We start from the raw sequence: 19,015 nt of genomic DNA on the forward strand, positions 1-19,015 counted from the left end.
TTTATGTATGGCGATATATTTGCTGACTTGTTTGTGGAAGAAATGGGAAGATAAAATTGTGTGTGTGTGTGTGTGTGTGTGTGTGTGTGTGTGTGTGTGTGTGTACGTACGTACGTACATACATACATACATACATACATACAAACAAACAAACAAACAAACAAATAAATAAATAAATAAAGGAAGAGACTGGATAGCCATTTGTCTGAAATAATATAGGGTTTCCTGCCTGAGCAGGGGGTTGGACTAGATCAGCGTTTCCCAACCTTAGGAACTTGAAGATGCGTGGACTTCAACTCCCAGAATTCCCCAGCCAGCTATGCTGGCTGGGGAATTCTGGGAGTTGAAGTCCACGCATCTTCAAGTTCCTAAGGTTGGGAAACGCTGGACTAGATGACCACCAAGGTCCCTTCCAACATTAATAATAATAATAATAATAATAATAATAATAATAATAATAATAATAATAATAATAATAATAATAATTCACACTTATGACCATTGCAGCATCCTCATGGTCACGTGATCAAAATTCAGATAAAATTCATATTTATGACCGTGGCTGTGTTCCAAGGTCAGGTGGTTACCTTTTGTGACTCTCTGACAAGCGCAGTCGGTGCGGAAGCCAGTTTCACTGAACAACCAACCGCCTTACTCATTTAACAACTGCAGTGATTCACTTAAGAACTGTGGCAAAAGAAGGTCGTAAAACAGGGCAAAGCCGACAACCAATTTCTCACTTAGCAGCCCGAATTGGTACTTTTGTCTGTTCTGCCTGTTTGGACTTGGTAAGACGGACGATGGGTGGACTTCAACTCAACTTCAACTTCAGATCGCTGGCCGGGGAATTCTGGGAGTTGAAGTCCGTCCATCTTGAAAGCTGCCAAGGTTGAGAAACACTGATCTAAGATAAAGGAGAGAAGTAACTATTGCTCCGCTTGGTAACTGTAGCCTGGAAACCAGCAACTTGCCAGCTTAGGCTGGGAGAATCTGTGCCTACAAGGGTCTCTCTCTCCCACATACTTTCCGAAGCTTTCCCATTTTAGGCACGGAGGAGTGGGCACTTTGCAAAATGCCAACTCCTCTGCCCAGCCGCAGGCAGAGATGATTAAATAAATAGATCGGAAGAGCCAAAGTACCCACCCACTCCTTGGGGGTTTCGGCTATGACTGATCATCCCTTAGAGGGAGAGAGAAAAATATATATCTTATTTTCTCAATACAGACTAATTTTTTTCCCCCCTAATGAGAACACTTGGGACAGCTGCTGCCAGCCCTCGGGTGCCAAAGATCAAGCACAATATACTTTTGTTCCGTAGGAATTTAATTTGGTTTCTCTCTGCCCTGGCTTTGAGGCCCCAAACCTGTTTTCAGGAGCCACCTTAGCGCTAGCAAGTCCCCAAGTTTCCGGGGACAATTACTTTCAGAATTGTAGATCTTAGGTTGCTGCCGGCAACACTACATCCCTCGGGAGCTTTTTAGGTTGTTGGGCTTTTGTTTTTGGCTCCAGAGGCCAGATCCACCCCTTTCCAAACAAGCAAAATGAAGAAAAGCAGTAATTAATCAAACAAAAGCTTCTATTGGTTCTAATGCACCACCTCGGCCGAAATTAAGGGCGATGCAGTTAGCAAAGTGAGCAGTGTCTCGACTCCAGCTTTCACTGTACATGCTGAGGGCTAGAAACAACCTCACACTTGTTCAAAAATAGTATCAGCTCCCACTGTTCACTGCCTGGCTCTGCTTTTAGCTTCCAATTTTGCCTTAAATGCCTGACCTCGAGTGAAAAAGAACACTCCAAACCTTAAAGAACTCCAGGACCAAAGAAGCTGTGAGAACTCAGCCAAAGTTTCAAGTTTTTAAAACAGAGGGTGTTTGCAGCTGTTTTCAGTTGGCACAACTGTACCAAGTCTTAAGTAAATCTTAATAATCCTGGAGAAGGAGGGGAAAAAAATATCTTCATTTCAGCTGGCATAAACGCGTTTGTGTATATGTGTATGTGGCTTTATCCTAATATGCTCCATTACTGCAAGTGGTTTCTCCAATGTTTCGACATGTCTTGCGTGTGTGCTTCCCCCAAAACAATGCTGCTCCTTGAAAAATACATTGTTATCTGGAGGGATAATTGTACTCCGGTTCACGGACGTGTTTGGGAAATGCAAATCACACATGCTTTTATTAGAAACACAAATCTTAGCATTTCCCCCCCATGGTTTAGCAAATACAAAATCAAAACAAAACAAAACGAAACAACCCCCTGCCCTTTTAAAATGGGGACCATTTGCTTGACTTTGGAGATATCAGGAAAAGTGGGCCAATTCAATTTATCACAATTTCTTATATCCCCAAAGACCAGTTGCGTGGTTCATTTTAGACAATTTCTCTTCTTCCTAGGGGCCGGTGCTCATCTCCGTTTCAAAGCCGAAGAGCCAGCGCTTGTCCGAGGACGTCTCCGTGGTCATGTGGCCGGCATGACTAGACGCCAAAGGCACACGGAACGCTGTTACCTTCCCACTGGAGTGGTCCCTATTTTTCTACTTGCATTTTTTTACGTGCTTTCGAACTGCTAGGTTGGCAGAAGCTGGGACGAGTAACAGGCGCTCACTCTGTTACGCGGCACTTGAGATTCGACCCGCCAAACTGCCGACCTTCTGATCGACAAGCTCAGCATCCTAGCCCACTGAGCCACCGCGTCCCTTTTTTTTAAAGAGTACCCACTTATTCAATCTCAGCAAACGCTAACGTTTTCAGCAGTACTGGTAGCTCTCCCCTTGCCCACCCTCCAAACAGCCGCTTGGCAATTTTGTCAGCCTTGCTAGGCTGACCGGAGGAAGTAATTCTGCTTTACTGTAAAGCTACATTAAAAATACTTTGGCAAGTCTGAAAGTAGAAATTAACCACTGTCTCCTTTACAGCCTGAGAACGTAGGGAGGCTCCCTTCTGAGTCTCTTCCTTCACCTATTATGCAGCTGTGGGCCATGCCCTCTCTTCTCTGTTACCCAAGGTCTTTCCCACACGCCATTACAGCCGCCTCCTTTACAGGATGAGAAACTAGAGAGGGTCTCATGTGAGCCTCCTTCTCCACCCCTTATGTGGGCTCTGCCGTCCCTTATCTAAACATGCCCTAAAAAGCATCTCACTTTCCTGTTTTTTCACTGTCTTTCTCATATACCATTGCAGTCATCTCCTTTACAGGATAAGAAACTAGGGAGGGTCCCTTTCTTAGCCCTTTATGCAGCTCTGGGCTATGATCTCTCTTATCTGACTGTTCCCTAAGCAGCATCTTCTCTCTCCTTTTCCAAAGCTCTTTCTCACATACTATTACAGCCCCCTCCTTTACAGCCTAAGAAACTAGGGAGGGTCTCTTCTGAGCGTCTTTCTCCACCCATTTTGCAGCTCTGGCCTATGCAGTCTCTTATCTGACTGTTCCCTAAGCAGCATCTCTCTTCCCCATTTCCAAAACTCTTTCTCACATACTACTACAGCCATCTCCTTTACTGACCAAGAGACTAGGGAGGGTCTCTTCTGAGTGCCCTTCTTCGCCCTTTATGCAGCCCTGGGCTATGCTGCCTCTTATCTGACTGTTCCCTAAGCAGCATCTCTTTTCCTCATTTCCAAAACTCTTTCTCACATACTACTACAGCCATCTCCTTTACTGCCCAAGAGACTAGGGAGGGTCTCTTCTGAGTGCCCTTCTTCGCCCTTTATGCAGCCCTGGGCTATGCTGCCTCTTATCTGACTGTTCCCTAAGCAGCATCTCTTTTCCTCATTTCCAAAGCTCTTTCTCACATACTACTACAGCCATCTCCTTTACTGACCAAGAGACTAGGGAGGGTCTCTTCTGAATGTCCTTCTCCATCCATTATGCAGCTCTGGGCTATGCAGTCTTTTATCTGACCTTTCCACAGGCAGCATCTCTACCCTCCATTTCCCACGGTCTTTCTCACATACAGCCTGGGAAAGTAGGGAGGGTCCCTTCTGAGCGTCTTTCTCCACCCATTATGCAGCTCTGGGCTATGCAGTCTCTTACCTGACCTTTCCACAGGCAGCATCTCTTCCCACCATTTCCCGAGGTCTTTCCCACATACCATTACAGCCGTCTCCTACACAGCCTGAGAAGTTAGTGAGGGTCTCTTCTGAACCTCTTTCTCCACCCATTATACAGCTCTGGGCTATGCAGTCTCTTATCTGACCCTTCCCTTGGCAGCATCTCTTTGCCCCCTCTCTCAAGACCTTTCCCACTGTGCCATTACAAATTCCCACTGTAGTATAAACTGTGTCTCCTCTGCTCACCTCTATGTTAAAGGCACTTTCCTCCATTTTTTCAACTTCCATGTCTGCCAGGGGATTCTTCAGATTCTGCAAAAAGAGGGCGGCTTTTCTTTTTCGTTCTGCTTGAAGCTGTTTCTCTTTCGATTCTTTGGAAGCCTGGGCTAATTTCTCTCTTGCTGCAGCTGCCAAACGGTCTTCTAATTTCTGTTTTGCTGGTGGTGGAGGAGGAAAAAGAGAAGGCTGTCATTTAAGTTAAGACGTTGGGAGACCAACCGTTTCTTACGCCAAAATGCAGTTTGTCTAAAAACCAGGCATCTTAAACAAAAGCAAAAAACAACCCACCCCCCACAATTTACACGGCCTTTTAACGATTGTTGGGAAGAACGCCTAAAAAAGGTGTACGGCAGAACAAAAGTTTCTTTTTAAAAAAAGAATAGAAAATGCTGTGACTGCTCTAATAAAAAAAAATAACATCAAACAGCAGGGATTTTCAAAGATGACTTTTCATTAGCTAACAAAAGGCATCATAAAGAACAAAGACAAAGACGAAACAGCAAAGATGAGGCTGCCCTAAATTCTGAGAAAAGGAAAGAGTGGGAGTGGGACTAAACAGAGAACAAATCGCACTCAAGTCCTAGCAGGGATGACATTATCTAGACCAGGGCTTTTCAACCTTTCCCCCTCATTGTACCACTTTTAGGATATGGCAACATCTGAGTACCACCAGTCGCCACCAAGCTCAGAGAGCATCAAAGACCCTACAGACCTCCTCCTCCTCTTCTCCTCCAGTTTCCTGCAAACCCAACTTCCTTCTATCACTGATGATGTTACCTAGTTAGGTCACGAAACAACCACAGGAAAGCCACCAAGCTCACAGACCACTAAGGTCCCACAGTTCAATCCTGAGCTACGAACATTCTCTTTCTCTTGGAGACATCCAGATGTTAGGAGACATTCTGAAAGGCACCAGGCCTCTTGAGTTGGAGCTACTAATGGAACTACAAAAAGAACTCAAACAAGGCCTGGAGAAGACTTCAAAAAACAGAGCCCATCTCAGGACAGAGCAAGCTAGAATGTGGCAGTAACCATTAGATCCTGGTTACTAAGAACTAAGGCAGCGAAAGCCAACAGGACTAAGATTTAGGCTGGGCACAGAGATATCCAGTGTGGCGGTTTCTAATCTACTGTCTTATCTTTTTCTGGCTCTCATGCAGAGCTGTTCTCACTATCTCCTATTAAGCTACAGACTGAGCTTAATTATCTTTTATATTGCAATGATTCAAAGAACTGAACTCTGCCCTAATGCTGGGTGAACAAAGCAGAAGGCAGATAACCCAGCTCTCTCCAATGCCAAGCAGAGACTCAAGGTTAGAGGAAATTTAAGCATTACACAATACCGGGGAAGATTAATTGGGGCATAAATTGGAGAGGTGGAAAACAATGGTTCTGAGAACCAGTTTCTAAACTAAGTTAAACATTCTGCTGATCGCCCTCACGTGCATCTTCCCTTGCTAATTATGTCTTATTCTAATTATTTCTTAGTTGGTGCTGCTCCCTGCCTCCTTCCACTTAGGGTACAATTACCATGGAAATGTTTTCTGCTTACGCAGACTTTTTCCAATGCAGCGCTAGAACCGAGGGATGGTGACAGAAGGGAGGTTAAGCATGCAAGTACAGTTAGTTGTGTACGCTCAACAGCTTTCATTGTCGCTCGCTGTGCTAATTAAAATAGCCCGTGTGTGTTTGGGCGTGTGGCAATTGCAAGCTTGGAAGAGGTGCATTTAAGCCACGTCATGTTATGAATGCTTCTCTTAGCTGGTTTGCTGATTAAAAAAACCCCCATTGATTATTATCAGGCAGTGGTGCTCTCCCAGGTTTTAAGTAGACAGATAGACAGTGAACGAGGCTTAAATCACTCAGAGTGCCTTGTGGAGGAGTGAATGCATGGTCCTGATAAGTTCAATGCGACACTGTTGGTGCTGGAGGCTTTTGAGCAAAATGGAGAAAAACAGGCAAGGAAAAACTGTTAAGAACCAAACAAAAGACAGACCTTGGAGAGGGGGAAAAAACACCATGCATCTCTTCACCTTTTGTTTCCATGCTTTCAAGAGGAGACTTAACCTTGACATGGCCTGCCTCTGAATCATGACTTGGCTGGAGTTATAAGTCACAATGAATTAAAAGGGTTGCTGCAATTTATAATCACTGCCCTGCCCTGATAAAATAAACCCGCCCTGAATACACCCACACATGGAAAAGAGCTGTGGCTTAAATAAATTAAGGCTTCATGCACAGTTCCTCAGTGCAACCGTTTAACAGTTTCCACGTGTTTGCTTGCATAAAATATTTTGGCTCTATTAAGACAGTTCCAGAGCCGTGGTGGCGCAGTGGTTAGAATGCAGCACTGCAGGCTAACTCTGCCAACTGCCAGGGGTTCGTTTCTCACCGGCTCAAGGTTGACTCAGCCTTCCATCCTTCCGAGGTCGGTAAAATGCAGACCCAGATTGTTGAGGGGCAACAGGCTGACTCTGTAAACCGCTTACAGAGGGCTGCAAAGCACCGTGAAGCGGTATATAAGTCTAAGGGGCTATTGCTATAGATTGACTTCACCCTCCGAGTCAGTTGATTTCTCATAATGTGGGAGTACTTGCATGGTGGATCTGAACCTCTCTGGAAGTCACTTATTGTTATTCTTGAATTTATATAGTGCCTATCCCATGGTTGGAGGCCACTCTGAGTGGCCTTGGTATGTGCAGCATTTATTACTAAAAATATTCCATATAATTTAGGCCATCCATTCATACTTCCTGGAGTAACGATCTGGGTTTAAACAGAACCGTTTTAAAAAAACACAAAACAGTAATCTCTGTTGCGTCTGATTTCCCAGCAAGCCTCGCATTTCACTGATATTTTAGAAATGAAATGGATTTGCTTTAGTGCTGATGTACATCTGTGGAAGGATATTAAAAAAGGGGACTTTATCAAGATTTGTAAACAGTATTTTAAAATACTGCCTATTTTCCGAATACGAAAGACGGAAAATTATTTCCCCTGAAATTCAGTCTGCCATGCCTCCCTTTTTTACCTGCAGACATGGAATAAAATACTGAGCAGTAATTATCTGTCTCTGGAACCTGATACTATCCCTCTGCCTTCTTCCTGTAGGATATATATATAATATTTGAAAAATGGGTAATTTTATTTGCAAATGGCTTCGCTTTTTTATAATCATATGTTTTCACCTGGTGGAGGAGTTTTTTTTTAACAGCAGCTCAAAGTCAACCCTATCACTGTGATGGCTTCATGAGACTTTTTTTTATCAAATTACGCTGCTGCGTCTTATTGAATTAGACACACATAAATGCAGATTTAATTACCACCCGGCTCCCTTCTTTCAGGAAAGGAAAAATGGAAAGGAGAATAACGTTTTCTTTCCTCCTCTGCCTCATTTATTTCGTGTCTAATATGGAAAATGTCAAGGACCACAAATGGCTCGGTTATTTACTAGCAAATATATTTCGTGTGTGCGATGGCTACCTCGGTATAAAACAAGCCAGCATTGCTGATTTACGATGAACATTTCACACAGCTAATCTTTGACTTACAACCATAACGGAGCCCTTAATTTCTGCTGCTAGATGAGACATTGCCTAAGTCAATTTCGCCCCGTTTTACGACCTTCCATGCCACGGTGCTTAAGCGAACCACTGCAGTTGTTAAAACTAGGAACACGGTGGTGGAATCTGGCTTCCCCACTGACTCGGCCTGTCAGAAGTTTGCAAAAGGGGTTCGCTGCAACCGTCATAAATAGGAACCAGTTGCCAAGCAGTCAAATTTGGGTCACTGTGTCCATGGGGCTGCTGCAATGGCCATTAAGTGTGAAACATGAGCTGTTTTAAGTCGACAAGTACTTGGAACTTCCTCTCTTTCATGTCTGCACAGGCAGACGAGAGCCAAAAGGAAGAGAAGAGATATTTAACAGTTGGATTCACGCAACTTCCAGATGTGTGAGCTTCCACGCCCCAAACTCCTTACTGGCCTAGCCGCTGCTGGGAAATCTGGGGTTCAGACGTCCATGCAGCTGGAAACTGCCGCTTCTGAGAAACCCGTGTATAAGGTGGCAATAATGACACTTTTCTGAGCTTCAAACTCAACAAGTGCTCCTGATTATTTATGCCTGACGTTGTATGATCAGGTCTTTTTGACTCGCAATGTGAGATTCCCGTTCGCTTTCAAAAAGACTTGCTTGGCAATGTTTTCTCTAAGATCCCTTTCAACTCCATGAATCCTTGAGCGGGGAAGCAAGGAATGAAGGATTTGCCTTCAGCCTTTATTCGGTCGCTGGAGAAGACCGTTCTCTGCTGTGCTACGCGTTGGCATTTCACTCTCGATTGCCTTGATCTCGGTTAGTCTGTAGGTATGGCCTCCTCTTCAGAGGAGGGGCCCAGTAGATTTAATGCTTCATTAAAGAGCGAGTGCTTTAACGATTCTGGGCCTGCGTTGTGCTACGCAGGATGCGCACTTCCAAAACGTTTATTGAAACCAAACTCACTACTTCGTGCAATAGCCTGCTCCACTGGCTAATAGTTTTTGCAGTTATAAAGATCAAACAGAGTAGAAGGGACCTTGGGGGTCTTCTAGTCTAAAGCAGGAAACCTTACACCGGATGTCTCCAACCTTTGGGGCACTCCGAACAGTCACTAAATGGAATTTGCAGGACTACCTGCAATTTAATGCCTACTCCTTTGGGGCACCAGGGACCGGTTCCGTGGAAGAGAGGTTTTTCCACGGATCGGAGAGTGCGTGGTTTTGTGTGCTGCCTACATCCCACGGATGGGGCTTTGCTTGTTTCTGCGGACCGGTTGCTGGCATGCCGCGGCCCGGTACTGGTCCACGGACCGGGGGTTAGCGACCCCCTGCCTTACCCTCAAATAGTTGTCCAATCTCTTCTTAAAAACCTCCAGCGATTGAGGACCCACAACCTCTGGAGGCAGGTCATTCTATTGGTTAATTGTTCTGTCCGGAAGATTCTCCTTAGTTCTAGGTTGCTTCTCTCCTTGATTAGTTACATCAGTCCTGAATCTACTTCCTTGTAATTTTAACTCCTTGGTTCTTAATCCTAAACCCCGTCTAGAAAATCCAGCATCTGCACGAAGGCAATCAATTTTCATATGGGCAAGGCGTTTACACCAGCAGTGTGTTGCAAGTAGTCTGTGAGTTATGACAGCTTCTTTACAATGGGACTGGGGAAAAAAAGTGACCCATGAGTGTTTTTCACACTTACGACCGTTGCTGCATCCCTGTGCTCGCATGATCAAAATTTGGATGCTTGGCAACCGGTTCCTATTTATAATGGTTGCAGTGCCTTGGGGTCACTTTGTATTCCAAATCACCAGCAGGCAGGACAAGAAACAATGGATGGAAATTAATCAAGGAGAGAAGCAACCTGAAATTAAGGAGAAACTTCCTAACAGTGAGGACAATCAACCAGTGGAACGGCTTGCCACCAGAAGTTGTGGGTACTCCATCACTGGAGGTTTTTAAGAAGAGACTGGACAGCCACTTGTCAGAAATGATATAAGATCTTCTCCTCAAGCAGGGAGTTGGACTAGAGGACCTCCAAGGTCCCTTCCAAATGTTATTTTGCCCTTCCTTCCTTCCTTCCTTCCTTCCTTCCTTCCTTCCTTCCTTCCTTCCTTTTCTTCCTCCCTCCATCCTCCATCACTGGAGGTTTTCAAGAAGAGGAAGGACAGCCAATAGTCTGGAATGGTAGAGGGTCTCCTGCTTGAGCAGGGGGCTGGACTAGAAGCAGCTCCGTTCTGATTATTATACAGAGACTCGTATTTCATCTGCCTTCTGCTCTCTTTCCATCATCCCCCGCTGAGCAAGGTCTCAGCCCCGCCCTAGGCAGAATTAGCTTTCAAACAAGGTGAAGGATAAACCCCAGTTGATCCAGACCATTGAATTCTTACCATGCTTGGCTTCCAGCTCTTCCTGTGTCAGCTGAGGCCTTTTCTCTTCCGGGGCGCTGCTGGAGAGGGCGAGGAGGCTGGCACTGTTGGAGGTGCCGCTGGCGTTCTCTTGGCCCTCTTTGCCTCTTTCCTCCTCCTCCTCACTATCGTCATCAAGTTTCACCCGGTTCTTCTCCAAGGGAAGCATGTCGTTTTCTTTGGCCCGGATCGCGAAGCTGATGGGGGCAAAGGAAGCTGTGGGAAAAGAAAGGATGATTTGTAATTACAAACTGAAACCCGTTGGGTCTAGTGGTCAAGGCGCTAGGTTGGAAACCAGGAGACAGTGAGTTCTAGTCCCACCTCAGGCATGAAAGCTAGCTGGGTGATTTTAAGTCAATCACCGGGTGACTGTGAATTCTAGTCCAACCTTAGGCATGCCATCTGGCTGGGTAATTTTGGGTTAATCACCATGAGACAGTGAGTTCTAGTCACACCTTAAGCATGAAAGCTAGCTAGGTGACTTTAGGTCAATCGCCAGGGGACTGTGAATTCTAGTTCCACCTTAGGGATGCCAGCTAGTTGAGTAATTTTGGGTCAATTACCAGGAGACAGTGAGTTCTAGTCCCACCTCAGGCATGAAAGCTAGCTGGGTGACTTTAGGTCAATGACCAGATGACTGTGAATTCTAGTCCCATCTTATCCATGCCAGCTGGCTGGGTAATTTTGGGTCAATCATCAAGGCAATGGCGAGTTCTAGTCCCGCCTTAGCCGTAAAAACTGACTCGGTGACTTTGAGCCACTCCTCTCTCAGCCAAGCCACTTCAGAGGGCTGCTGTTGTGGAGGAGGAATGTTGGAGACCATTGCCATCTCTGAGTTATTTGTAAAATATAAAGACAGGATACAAATAAATAAATAAATATCTTTTTACTGCCCGTTGCAAAGCTTTTTTTTGGGCGGGTGGGAGGAGAAGTAGGAGGAACAGAATAGAGGATGTAGCCCTCAACTTCATTCATGCTGAATTTTAATTCTCCTTTTAAAGAAGTCTGTTCAGACCAGTGTAAGACATACAGCAGGGGTTCCCAACCCCCGATCCATGGACCAGTACCGGTCCGTGGCATGCCAGCAACCAGTCCGCACAAGCAAGCCAAGCCCCATCCGCGGGATGCAGACAGCATACAAAACCACACCCCCTCCAGTCCGCAAAAACAAAAACAAAAAACCTCTCTCCACGGAACTGGTTCCTGGTGCCCAAAAGGTCGGGGATCTTTTGACATAGAGGCGGAAGAATAAAGCCAAAAAGCAAGTATCAGAAAGCAAATGGTTACCTCCATCCATTTTTTGCCTCGGCCTCTTAACCACATGCAACCATGTGCCCCCAAAAGCCCTGCTCTGCCCCACCCCCACCCCCACCCCCGGTCCTTGGAACAAAAGGAGGTTGCTCCCCCTGCAAAAACAGAATTATACTATGGAATTCCCTTCTGAGTGTGTCACGCCTGGCCGCATCATTATTTGGATGAAAGCAATATGTTTTTTCCCAGGAGTTTGGGGATTTTTTTCACCCCAGACAACTAGTTATTTTCTATGGATTAAGGGTAAGCTCAGTTATCCATCTAAGAACCCTGGGGAATCAAAATGGCTTCCTCGACGTGCACAAGTTTAAAGGGACCTGTGCTTGCCAGGAGCCTTGATGTGTGTGTGTGTGTGTGTGTGAAAACATAATGGAGGAGAAAAGCAGAACGCTGAATGGAAATGGAAAATGTTTAATGTTGGGGATTAAAATATGCAAAACTGGCAACCAGGTCTCTGAAAGAGGACTGTTGTGTACGGGATCCCTTGGTTGCAAATCAGAATTGGGCTGCAACCAGTGGCTTAAACCATCCCTCCTTTGCTATTGTTGATGAGGCTTGGCACAGCCTTCTAATGACTGTTTGTGTGTTGTGGTTCCCTCTAATTAGCTGTCGCCTCAGGATAAAAATACGCAAGAAAATATTGTGACCGTACATCCTGCTGTCTAATTTCTTTTAGATCTCTCTTAAAGGAATGAGAGTGGGGGAGGATTAATATTTAAAAAAATAGAAAAAAATGAAAGTGTGTTTCCAAGCATGCTCTTTTTCTGGAAACAAGGACCAACATTACAGCTTTTTAAAAACTTGCCCCCGACAGACTCAACACATCGCCGCACAGTTGCTTTTAAAGGGAAAAAAAAAGCTTTAGTAAATTGACTTTCTATTAAAGGGGATGGAGTGAAAACCATGTGGATACATCTGCCCCGAGGCTTATACCCACTAAGTAGGAAAGGCCCTTTGTACAATTTGCAATTACACGTGAGAGGTGTTCTTCAACTTCCAGGGAGTTAATTTGGCTTTTTTTTTTTTTACCCTGGATAATAAAGCCCCTGCTGTTTGGGTGATATGGACACCATTTGGACCTGATCAGGCTGCCAATCTGTGAAAAATACCACTGGAACCCCCTATTGACATTCAACATCATCAACCTCTTCTCCAAAGCACCTTCAGGCAGGACAGGAAATAATGGATGGAAACTAATCAAAGAGAGAGCTAACTAGAATTAAGGAGAAGTTTCCTGACAGTGAGAACAATTAGTCAGTAGAACAGCTTGCCTCCAGACGTTGAGGGGGCTCCAACATTGGGAGTTTGACTCTACGAGGTTTGATTCAAGCCCTATTCTATGAGATAGATAAGATAGGTAGATTGGTAGACAGATAGACAGATAGGGATGGAGGCAGAGGGGGGGGGATGCATGGAAGGATGGATGGATGCATGAATGGATGATAATGGACAGATGATAAATAGAGATGATAGATAGATAGATTAGATAGATAGATAGACAGACAGAGATAGATAGATATAGATAGATAGACAGACAGACAGATAGATAGATAGAGCGAGCTTCCTGAGGTTTTAAGAAATTGGACAACCACTTGTCCAGAATCGTATAGGGTCTCCTGCTTGACCAGGGGGTTGGACTAGAAGACCTCCCAGGTCCCTTTTCCAACTCTGTTGTTCTGTATTCTTTCGGGGGCTTCTTTTAGCCCTCTCCAATTCATCAAAATAAGGGATGCGGTGGCTCAGTGGGTTAGGACGCTGAGCTTGTCGATCAGAAGGTCGGCAGTTTGGCGGGTCGAATCCCGAGTGCCGCGTAACAGAGTGAGCGCCTGTTACTCGCCCCAGCTTCTGCCAACCTAGCAGTTCGAAAGCCCGTAAAAATGCAAGTAGAAAAATAGGGACCACTCCGGTGGGAAGGTAACAGCGTTCCGTGCGCCTTTGGCGTCTAGTCATGCCGGCCACATGACCACGGAGACGTCCTCGGACAAGCGCTGGCTCTTCGGCTTTGAAACGGAGATGAGCACCAGTCCCAAGAGTCGGAAACGACTAGCACGCATGTGCGGGGGAACCTTTACCTTAATTCATCAAAATCCATTTAAGTTAGCAATGCACGGGATTACTTGCCTTTCATTTCATAGCCTGTCTCTCATCTTAAAAATCGTAATTCAGCGGCACCTTTTAAGAAGCGGGCTGGGAGCCAGGTGAAACATTCCTGGGTGCCAAAATGTGACTTTGTCCTCTCCAGGGGTTTGATCTGGGCCGAGACTTTTTTAAAAAAAATTCCATTTATATCCCGCCCTTCTCCGAAGACTCAGGGCGGCTTACAAGCTTAGCAGTAGCCTTATTAGGGCTTTCACACACACCCCAAGCGGCATTATTACAAAGTCAGCTTAATTGCCCCCAACAATCTGGGTCCTTACCTTTTATCAGTTTGCCATCGTTGGCAATTCTGATGGCTGCCAGGTCCTTTGCATTACTTCCTTGAGCAGCTGAATCGGCATCTTCTGGAATCTGCTCGGCAGGAAACTGGTCCTCTCCAGGTGCCGTGCTGGAGGCAGCATCGGTGGGGACGTCCTCTGATAAAGAGGCCACCTGCTTTTAAAGAGGGGAGAAAAAAAATCCACTATGTAGCCCGCTTCAAAACTGAAATCCGTAGCGGAATAATGGTGAGGAAACCCACCAAGCGACAAACAACATGCTTTCAACTGGGCAGCGCATAAAACCCACGCTGGGTTCTTTAAGGATGTTTCAAACTGATGAATGAAACTGCTTAAAAACAGCACGCATCGCCCCGCTTTTGAGCCAGGAGTTCTTCCGCACAGGTCACCATACTGACAGCTTAGCAGGTCTGAATAATTTCACAAGAGCCGAATGGAGCGTTCAGCAGCAGCACAGGCAGGCGGTCCTCGGGTTAGTTAGGGCCATTTATTTAATGACCAGAGTTATGAAAAGCACCCTCAGAAGTGACCCATGATCGGTCCTCGCCCTTATGACTGTGGCAGCATCCTCACGGTCATGTGATCAAAATTTGGGCGATTCTCAAACCAAATTTATGATGGTTGGAAACTGACCAAGGAGAGAAGCAACCTGGAATTAAGGAGAAACTTCCTGACGGTGAGGACAGTGGGACAGCTTGCCACCAGAAATTGTGGGTGCTCCATCACTGGAGGTTTTTAAGAAGAAACTCAACATTCACCTGTCCGAGATAGTATAGGTTCTCCTGCTTGAGCAGGGGGCTGGACTAGAAGACCTCCAAGGTTCCTTCCAGCTCTATTCTATATTCTATATTCTATATTCTATATTCTATATTCTATATTCTATATTCTATTCTATTCTATTCTATTCTATTCTATTCTATTCTATTCTATTCTATTCTATTCTATTCACAGTAATAAAGCTGAAAGGGACCTTGGAACTAATCTATTCTATTCTGTTAAATTCTATTCTCTTCTTACTCTCCATTCCATTCCATTCCATTCCATTCAGAATGCCATTTATGATCTTCCTAGCCAGCCCTGACAAGCAAAGCCAATGGGGAAGCCACTTGTACATGGGTCTCTGGGCGAGAGAGTCTGGGGCCCTTACAATTTCACCATAGGGAATCTGTTCACAGAGAAAAGTGGATTTTTTCTTGTGTGAGTGAAAAAAGAAAGGATCTTAAAAGGCATTTTATACACACACACACACACACACACACACACACACACACACACACACACATATCAAAGCTGTCTGTACATCATAATGACAAGACTATTCTCAGGGTTACAATCCCAATTGCTGATACCAGCAAATTGGCAGCGTATGAGAAGGTATTATTACGTCTTGGAACGAAAAGATAATGGAACATCATTTCTGTCTTTAATCAATGCCGTGATGGAAGGGAGAACTGTGGAAGGCGCACAAAATGTTCAATCAAACCAACTTAAGCAAGTATTTTATCAGAAGCAATACCCATCCAAGCTAGGCTTCCTCAACTTCCAGACCGTTTTTTAACAGGTTCAGGAGACAATGAGAACACCAAAACCTGCCTAAAATCAACTAATTCAGCCATCAACACTAACACACCCAAGACTTTGTGGTTGTCTTAGAGATGAGGTTTGCAAAGCTCTATCAGAGACTGGTTGCAGAAGCAAAAAAAGACCTGGGTATTTTATGCTCCCTCGGCCACATGGCTGTCCTTGGCCAGCTCATGTGGTCTGTTTTTATATGGAAGGTGACTGTTATTTTTCTCCCCCCAATTTACGTAAGTGCATGCATGCATCCCTATGCATTTTCATATCCCTGTTGGTTCAGCCCTCCAAAACAGTCCCAGTTCCTCATGTGGCCCCTTGGGATAATTTAATTGCCCACCCCTGTTCTAGAACGTCACTACCCTGAATCTCTTCCCCAAGCTCCCTTCGGGACCGTGCAGTACCTTATATCAAGATTGACTTGGTTAAGATGCCTGCTAACTTCTATCGCTACTCAACTTGCCAGAGAAACAGGAGTGGGTGGCTAGAAAGAGGAAAGGCGACGGGATTCTAAAAAGCCATCCAGGGACCATGAGATCCAAGGTCACAAAAGCAGGTGTCTGACGGAGAAGTGGACCCTTCTCATAACAAACCAAAGAAGGATGATTGGGCAAAATGAACACACGGTGGGTGGGGCTTATGGAAGACTATTTTTAACTCGCCAGACTTTCGTGCGGGGGAAAACCAGAGCTGTTTTTTTGCTTCTTCAGTTCTGAGATGTCTACTCAACAAAGTTTATCTTTTACGGCATTTCAACGCCTGCAGATTCCTTCATCTTGCGTTCGCTAGTCAAGACAGTTGACATCTCTACTCGGGCTTCTTTTGGGAAAGGTCGGTGTTGCCAAACTCTCCCCCTCTGCTCGTTACAGGTGTACAATCCATTACACCAGCAGAAGAAAAGGATGGAGCAGTTTCTCCACCGGCATTAACTTCCAACAGGCTGAACCAGTTCTTCTAACTCTCGGCAACGGATCTGGATGAGAACTGAATTCTACTCCAAGCTGGAAATGGCCTCGGTTGGAAACCCTGGGCCACAGCATGAACACCAAGGCCAATCATTTTACATTTCAGTTCTTATTCAAATGTACGTGACGCTACTATTTCACGATCGTTACAGCGATCCAGAGATTCATTAACGAGCCCTGTGCTAAGAGCTCACATTATGACTGTACAAAGCCATTTTGGATGAAAAAAAATGACTCAAGATATACTGAGGGTTTGGGGGAGGGGGGGGCGAGAATGAAGCCTTCAAGGAACAATCTTCAGGTCTAACTCTGCTTATCTGCTGCCTCTAATAGCGCCAATAAAGTTTAAGAGTGCTCGTGGCAGGAATTTCTATCCCCCTATGCTCAAAAAAAGAAGAAATAAATACATTAGCTAGTACATTTCAGTCCTAAGAGCACTGTCTTCAAAAGAGGAAGGGGGTGAATTTATTCATGAAAGATCTGGCTACATTTTGCTTAATGAGGAAGAAATGTAATTGCAAGAAAAAATTAATGATCGCATTGGAAGCTACCTTGAGTGGATTTAACAGTACTGTATATATTTGCTTACTGTATCAGTTTTTAGCTAATTTCATGCATTGCCTTCAAGCGTGGTTTAAGTGTCGTTGGCTGGATAAGTTATAATTTGGCTGTCTTTACTCTTTAAACTAAACCCGATTAGATCACCATGATTCCTAAACTACAGGCTCGACTTAAAGACAGCAACTGGGACTGAAATTTCTGTCGTAAGTCGCTGCAATCATGAGTCATCACATCATTAAGCAAATCTGGCTTCCCCAATTTTGACTTTTGTTGATCGAAAGTGGCTGGGAAGGTGGCAAATTGTCAGCACGTGACCTGAAGATGCTGCAACTGTCATAAATGCGAGCCGATAGCCAAGTGCCGGAATTGCGATCATACGGCGGTGGGGGTGGGGTGGGGAAATGGCGCAACGGCTGAGGACGGGCCGACGTAATTTCAAACTATTGTAAAACGAACGGTCGTGAGGTTGGAGGGTTACCCGTGCAAGTTTACAAACCACAGCGAGTGCAAACTGCTCTGCTGAGAGCCACCAAACTGTATTGTGGCTTAGGATAATGTGCTTATGAAACCTGAAGCTAATTATTGACATTCATCAGCTCTGTTAACTGAAATGGAATTTTGCTTAGCAAACGTTACATACCGACTGAGTATTTGGGGGACGGGACGGAAAGAACAGAAGTGTTAAAAAAGCATCACGGTCTTCCTATAAACATTACGTGACCTTTGATGAAAATGTAATGTTTGTGTGTGACCTAGCAGGGTTCTCTCTACCTTCAAAAAGAGAAGCAACCTGGAATTAAGGAGACACTTCCTGACAGTGAGGACAATCAACCAATGGAACAGCTTGCCACCAGAAATCGTAGGAGCTCCATCACTGGAGGTTTTTAAGAAGAGGCTAGACAGTCACTTGTCTGAGATGGTCTAGGTTCTCTGGCTTGAGCAGGGGGCTGGACTAGAAGACCTCCAAGGTCCCTTTCTATTCTATTCTGTTCTGTCCTGTCCTATTCTTATCCCATCCCTTTTAAAAAAAAATAAACAGTTCACATGTCATGTTCCTCCCCTCGCCCCCTGGAAAACACACAACATTGTTTGACGGCCCATTAAACTGAACGGCAAAAATCTGTTTGAAATTGGAAGAGCACTCTGCTTCGTTAGTGTCCCAGCTATTAATTTCAAAAGCACCCTTGTCCCCATTATGGCAAAAAGGAGCGAAAGAGAGAGTTTCCTGGCAACCACACGGCGTGTTTACAATCTGTTTCATCAAATACAATAAAGCGCACAGTAAACAATTCAGAGAAAAACATAAAAGGCAGAACACAAAGCAATGCGGCCCTGCAAGTGACCTAGCCATACTGGGGGGCTTGTGTCACAAAGCTTCTGAAAAAAAAAAAAGGAAAAACTCAAATACACACTGCGAATGATATTCTGCATTTCACTGGCAATCGGTAATATTACCTAAACCAGGAAAATCTAGTGCACTGGCCCAAAAGGAAGGCGAGTCTGAATTTAACCTAACCCCCCACCCCAAGGAAGATGAGACAGAGCTGTCCATACTCCCCATGAGTACAGAAGACAACTGTGCCAACTTAGTGATACCAATTACTAACCTCAGTTCAAGGGCAAAACCAGACATTAAAATTAACCAAGTTCCATAACAACTGCCTCTAAGATGCTCATTTCTAAAATTGGCGGATCCCATCGGATTACACTGATCATTTTCATCCAGATATATAACATAGGCTCATATTTTAAAAAGCCTTTAAACAGTATAAAAGGTAAAGGTCAAGGTTCCCCCGCACATGCGTGCTAGTCGTTTCCGACTCTAGGGGCCGGTGCTCATCTCCGTTTCAAAGCCGAAGAGCCGGCGCTTGTCCGAGGATGTCTCCGTGGTCATGTGGCCGGCATGACTA

The 19,015-nt window shown here is 45.0% G+C and overlaps 1 protein-coding gene across 1 annotated transcript in view; it reads right to left on the bottom strand.

Moving 5' to 3' along the window:
• SFSWAP (splicing factor SWAP) overlaps positions 1-19,015 on the bottom strand; it is a gene marked incomplete at its 3' end in the record, with an annotated part of 125,787 nt that overhangs the window by 60,996 nt on the left and 45,776 nt on the right. The window contains exons 11-13 of the mRNA XM_083373383.1: positions 13,987-14,161; positions 10,241-10,474; positions 4,290-4,480 (exon numbers count right to left, since the gene is read on the bottom strand). Coding sequence (XP_083229509.1) covers positions 4,290-4,480; positions 10,241-10,474; positions 13,987-14,161 — 600 coding nt within the window. The remainder of the gene's footprint in view (positions 1-4,289; positions 4,481-10,240; positions 10,475-13,986; positions 14,162-19,015) is intronic.

Source organism: Vipera ursinii (genome assembly GCF_947247035.1).
Source record: "Vipera ursinii genome assembly, chromosome: 14".
Classification (NCBI taxonomy): domain Eukaryota; kingdom Metazoa; phylum Chordata; class Lepidosauria; order Squamata; family Viperidae; genus Vipera; species Vipera ursinii.